The sequence below is a fragment of the Trametes versicolor genome (genome assembly GCF_000271585.1).
Source record: "Trametes versicolor FP-101664 SS1 unplaced genomic scaffold TRAVEscaffold_1, whole genome shotgun sequence".
Lineage (NCBI taxonomy): Eukaryota > Fungi > Basidiomycota > Agaricomycetes > Polyporales > Polyporaceae > Trametes > Trametes versicolor.
In genome coordinates, this window is record NW_007360321.1 from 59,322 (window position 1) to 64,788 (window position 5,467).

Here is a 5,467-nt window from a genome sequence, read left to right on the forward strand (position 1 = left end):
CCCATCAGGTCGGACAAACCCAGCGCATGATTGCCTCTCACAATCTCCCTGTCTGCATTTCCGAAGAATGGGCCAAGCATCACATCCACTTTGCAAACCGCTTCGAAAGTACAGCTTCTGGTTTCATGGTGAATGTATGTCGGCCATGCTCCCCTGTCATGCTTGTGCTGACCTACAGTCAGTTCCGGACGCAGGCTCTCAAAATGGTGTTCAACACACTGTTCGCAGACAGCCCTACCTTTCTGCACCACCTCATGTCCTCTGAACCACCCATCATCAATGCCTCTGTGGTGTCGGCAGTGTCACGTATCCTGATCGACTGTCTGAAGAAAACTTGGCGGAGCTGCCCTTACTACACGTTCAGCATCACATACTGGTGCCGCGAGACTGCTCCAATGCTCTTCGAACGTGGTTTGCTTTACCCCTCCCTCATCAGGTGCGTGCCATTTTCCACCATGCAGCTGTTTCTCATCACATTGTTCTCACCTCTAGCAATGCCATTGGTATATTGCTGATGATAGGATGCATGGGAGAGGTTTGGTATGACAATAGTGCCTGCTGGTGGTACAGGGGCGAAGAGGTGCCCGAGACCATGGAGAGGTTTGAGCATGCAGCGTAGATTTATTTTGTCGCCTGCTACCTAATGCAGTGCCCTCGTTGATTTTTTATCTGTGCCATCCCAATTAAGGCTGGGCACGGGTCGACCCACAGCTCACCCGGATCCGAACCCGTAGGTTTTGGACAGATCATAGTGCCCGATCTGGATCCGGCACTATCCGCGTGCTCGGATATCCGCAACCCGCACAATCCGCACCTAAAGTTTACGGATTCACGGTTCAGTGATCCCGTGACCCGCACGATCTGCACCCGAAGTTCACGGATGCACGGTTTGGTGATCCAAAAATCGAGTTTTACTTTGACTGCCTTCTAAAGTAGTGCGTTATGTAGCGCTGCTCAGCCAATTTCAGACACACAAAAAACGAGTCTAAACGACGAAGAAATGCACGAGATACAAGGTCTACAAGTGACGACCCAAGATGAGTGAGAATGGTGATGATGTCATAGTTGCCTGCCAAATACAGTGCTTCAACAACCAAGTACTTATCACCAAACACCGTAGAACTCTTATAATGTGTGCCTATTTGTCGCTGCTAGCGCGGAGACATACAGTGCCAAAGCACATGATACCCACAACAAGTCTAGAACGGAACACATATAGATTGCCTTGATACATTGTACAGTCGCTAAGGACAGAGTCTAGAGATACGCAGTGGCGCGGCCACCGCAACTGATCAAGTTTGATCACGTTACCAGCCTCCGCGGTGCGAGCCTCCGTGTCGTTGGCAGCCTGCTTGCGAGCCGCCACTGCAGGACCGGCCTTTATTATGTTCACGAGGTTGTCCTCGCGCAGGATGGCAGGGATGCCGGCCCACGAGCCGACCACAGTTCCCGCACAAACGGAGTCTTCTCCGAGGGAGTGCTGAAGGCGAGACACGGTGAGGTGCCCATGCGAGAACGTGCGCTCAGTGTCAGTGGAAGTAGCTATGGAAGGGGTTATTAGCATCAGCTGTGGCTTGTGAGCGTAGAGTTGCACGACCACGGCATACCTGGGATGGACAAGAAGTCCAGGGCCATCCTGGCCAGTGCACAGTCGGCCGACTGCGGGTCTTCCGCACTCTTCAAGACCAGATCCCAGTAGATCAAGGGATCAGAGACAGGTAGGCGGTGAGGGTGTCCTTGTTCTTGTTGGTGTTCGCAGAGATCGACACAAACATGGCCTTGGACGCCTGAAAGGAATGAGGAATGTGCCTGTCCAAGAGTACATGATAGACATACCGCATTCACCGAGGCCTGTGCACTGCGCCGTGCAGAGTTCGCGACCACCTTGCCTTTCTGCTTGCCACTTGCAGCACCTACGGGAGTCTTTGCGGTGTTCTTGGCCTTTGTCGAGGACACTCCGGAGCTGGAGCACACAGAGACAAACGTGGGGACGACGGGAATGTCGGCTGGCTTGTAGTATGTCTCCCACTCCTCCTTGATGATGTCCTTGGCTTCGTCAATCCACTCTTCAATCCACTTGTGCAAGCGGAAGTACTGAGTCTTGTAAGCGGGATGCAGGACTGCGAAGATGTTAGCAAAGTACCAGTATATACTATAGGGACAATGCTTACTCATCACGATGCGATAGACAATCAACTCATCCGTCTTCTCGTAGTACTTGTTGAGGACGACGTGCCCGCGCTCCGCAGCTGCACGAACGGTCGCCACGAGTGTGTCGTCATCCGCAAAGCCGTCGAGGTGCTCGGTAAGGATATCGATATATGGGATGAGCTCGTGTACCAGCGCGCGGCTGCTGGTCGAGATCTGCTTCGTTGCGAACAGGAACGGCTGTGAGCAGTGCAGCAGATCAGTTATGAATCCTCGGTAGAAGCAGTCGGCGCGAGTACTCACACCGAGGAGCCTGTGAAGCTCGTAGAGCAGCTCCCACTCCTCGTTGTCGAGCATGAATCAATGGAGGCGGACGCCGTCGCGACGGTTGAACTGTGTCTTGTCACAGAGCTCAGTGAGAATGTCGCACATTTCCAACGCGCAGGCCAAGACTTCTGTCACTGTGTTCCTGGTGTATTTTCCCTTCCCAGTGCCAATGGACCGTGATCCCGAGGAATGCGAGCACATTTGGTGGGGGTTCAGCCATTGACACACGAGGGGATCTTGACCTTGGCATAGAGCATGCGGAAGATGTTCTGCAACTCCGGATCCTCGACGATTGCATAGGGACGGTGATGGCGAGCACACCACAGCGCAAGAAAGAGGCGGATATGTGGAGGGGTGTAGGTGATGCCGTGAGCGAATGCCGAGATCTTCTCGCCTTCGGGAGTGTCATCGGGCTCGCAGGAGTCGACATGGCGCTTGAGGTTACCAGTCGAGTACTCGTAATCGGCACGATCAACATGCTTGGATGGGCACCTGATGAAGTGATAAGTACCAGGGAACTATTGTAAGTGTAGGATTGCACGGGACTTACCTCTTGCAAACAAATCGGTAGATATAGGACCCCTTGGGTCCCGCAATGAGCTCCAGAACCTTGAAGTGTCCGTAGACCTTCGATCTCCAGCCCTTGGAGATGATTTCTGCAACAAACGACACCAATCAGCCGCTTGAAATGTGCACAAGATATCAAACCACTTGCGGAGTATCTCCTCAGGTGTCTGGCCATGATACTTCTCCTGGAAGCGCACACGCTTCTCGTCCGCAGTGAGAAGACGGAGACGGCGGCTCGCATTACGGGTGACGGTGGCCAAGGCCTCGATGCCGCCATCGGTGGCAGCCTCAGCTCCGCTCTCCTCAGCAGAGCCGTCCGCCGCGCTGTTCTTGCTGTCGTCGGAAGGATCGCCCTCGGGAGAGGACACGTCGCCAGCTTGCGAGTCGTCGTCAGAGTCGTCGTCAGAGCCGTCGTCCTTGAGTTTCTTCTTGGGCGGGCTCGCAATGTCGGAGGGTCGTCCGCGAGCCTTGGCTGGTTGCAGTGGAGTTGCGTCCAATCCACCCTCGCCAGCTGACCCACTAAGAACAACGCAGGTGGCCTCCGAGGACATGGTATCGCGACGGTGTTTGTTGCCAGCTTCAAAAGACATGAGACTGCAGGGGGAATGCCGTGTTGAGCAAAACAGGAGAGGGTACGAGCGGTGAAACTCTGGGGACTTACCCAGGATGAGGACCAGCTTATATCCTCCCGTAGGTCTCACCGTAGAGTTACCATCGGCCACCAAGACCCAATGAACCGATGGCCGACCGACTGCCTACATGCGGTACAGGCATGGCGGGCGCACATTGGAGTCGCAGGTCACTGCAGTGAACGGCACATGCTCCTGGAAGGCCGGTCAGTGGTCGCGCAACTTCAGAAAATATGATGTTGATGTCTTACCCTCCCACATGTTCCCTTATCATGCTGGTTGCATTTGCGTCAGCTGCAGAGCGAGGTAGGTGTACCTGGGCACAGACAGTCAGCGCCAAGAAACTTGGGATACTGTACAGCACGTACCGGTTGAAATATGGCAGAACAAGGCCAAGGAAGGCGTCGCATGGAGGACGATATCCAGGAGGAGTTCAGGGGCAGGAGAGCGACGTGGCAAGAGGAAGAGTGAGCCTGAGAAGACGCACATCGAGCAGGGCACCCACAGCGCCTAGGTTGGCAGTTGTCCCCACGCAGAAGCAACCATATGGAGCACATGCGATGCACAGACCAGTGTATGCGCGTCCGCTCAACACCTCCACAACTCTCTTGACCACCGAGCTCATTTGATAGCTCTTCACTCTCTGTTTTCGCTGCCGACGCTACTACTCCCTCGCAGCTCCTCATCAGATCGTAATCTCACTGTCTAAGCGCCCTAACTGCGTGGATCACACACTCCTTCCCTCATGAGCTCCAAGTGCCTCCTGTGGTACAAAACGACAATCCATGAGTCAAGGTACAACACGGCACAACATAAAAACGGGGTATGTCTTGATTTTGAATCGCATGCAACACTGTCCTCAAGGCATGACAGTCCGAATGTCGGACGGCCCATAACGGCCGACAGCACCGCACACGGCGCACGACGTCCTACTCAGAGCGGGCCTCAGCGGGGATCCGCCTTAACGCAAAAAACTACATAAGCTGGTGCAGCGGAGTCATCGACTTTGTGTCAAACTCGTCCTCTCAGATGTTGCGCAACCGGCCGCCACGCATGTCCACTCACACCACCGCGCCCCCACCCATGTACGACGCGGAGGGCGATGGCGCTGACATCTATCTGCACATCGACTCTACATCGGCCAGCACGATGCCTGACGAGCACGACAACTCGGAACCTATTCCGTTCGTTGTGATGCTCATCTATGGGCCAACTAACGCTCTCACGGTGAGCCGTGGATAACACCTCATATGCCCTCCTTTACTAATCAAACCATTTGTAGCTCCTGTTCCCCACCGATGAGTGTACCAAAGTCACTCAGGCTCAGATCGAGGTGTGGCTGCACTTCGCGCACGGTCCATTCTGGACGCAGTGTGGGGCCTCAGACGAGCAGCTGGAGAGTCTGGTCGCGATCATCCTCATGTACCGCGCGTTTGCGCTCGGGCATCTGGGCGTGGATCGTGATGACTTCTATCTCTTTGCCGCACACCTTGTACTCGCCGCCCACGAGCTACACCCTCTCGAACGGGAGGATGACGAGCTCGCTGAGCTCGTAGGCTGGCTCAACGTGAACCTGCCGGCTGTGAGTACAATTTACGCTGATTTTCTTGGACTTGTACTAAATGGGCACCTTCAGAGCGTCTTCGACGCTGATGCTCACAACATATCTGGCGCTCACACTTCGCCCGGCAGCGCTCCAGGTCCCTCCAACGCTGACAGTGCATCGGCGAGCTCAGCCACCGGTCCCGACTCCGGCAGCAGCGCGCGTGGGGGTGATGCACCGCGCTCTCCCATGG

The 5,467-nt window shown here is 55.0% G+C and overlaps 5 protein-coding genes across 5 annotated transcripts; 2 read left to right on the forward strand and 3 right to left on the reverse strand.

The window, feature by feature from the left end:
- Positions 1 to 26: 26 nt before the first annotated feature.
- Positions 27 to 619, forward strand: TRAVEDRAFT_41125 (uncharacterized protein; the record flags this gene model as incomplete). Its single annotated transcript, XM_008033841.1, has 3 exons — positions 27 to 134; positions 183 to 436; positions 493 to 619. The coding sequence occupies 3 exons, from the start codon at positions 27 to 29 to the stop codon at positions 617 to 619; spliced, it is 489 nt and encodes a 162-aa protein (XP_008032032.1).
- Positions 620 to 985: 366 nt separating this feature from the next.
- Positions 986 to 1,635, reverse strand: TRAVEDRAFT_41126 (uncharacterized protein; the record flags this gene model as incomplete). Its single annotated transcript, XM_008033842.1, has 3 exons — positions 986 to 1,018; positions 1,307 to 1,542; positions 1,608 to 1,635. 3 exons carry the CDS (start codon positions 1,633 to 1,635, stop codon positions 986 to 988), a joined length of 297 nt encoding a protein of 98 aa, XP_008032033.1.
- A 375-nt stretch (positions 1,636 to 2,010) lies between these two features.
- On the reverse strand, positions 2,011 to 2,331 carry TRAVEDRAFT_80658 (uncharacterized protein; the record flags this gene model as incomplete). The annotated part of the gene is made up of 2 exons (XM_008034305.1): positions 2,011 to 2,120; positions 2,172 to 2,331. Coding segments are annotated over 2 exons (270 nt in total), but the record flags the coding sequence as incomplete, so codon positions are not given.
- A 356-nt stretch (positions 2,332 to 2,687) lies between these two features.
- Positions 2,688 to 3,593, reverse strand: TRAVEDRAFT_41128 (uncharacterized protein; the record flags this gene model as incomplete). Its single annotated transcript, XM_008033843.1, has 3 exons — positions 2,688 to 2,967; positions 3,026 to 3,131; positions 3,242 to 3,593. The coding sequence occupies 3 exons, from the start codon at positions 3,591 to 3,593 to the stop codon at positions 2,688 to 2,690; spliced, it is 738 nt and encodes a 245-aa protein (XP_008032034.1).
- A 1,131-nt stretch (positions 3,594 to 4,724) lies between these two features.
- On the forward strand, positions 4,725 to 5,443 carry TRAVEDRAFT_41129 (uncharacterized protein; the record flags this gene model as incomplete). The annotated part of the gene is made up of 3 exons (XM_008033844.1): positions 4,725 to 4,898; positions 4,954 to 5,253; positions 5,308 to 5,443. Coding segments are annotated over 3 exons (610 nt in total), but the record flags the coding sequence as incomplete, so codon positions are not given.
- Positions 5,444 to 5,467: the final 24 nt, after the last annotated feature.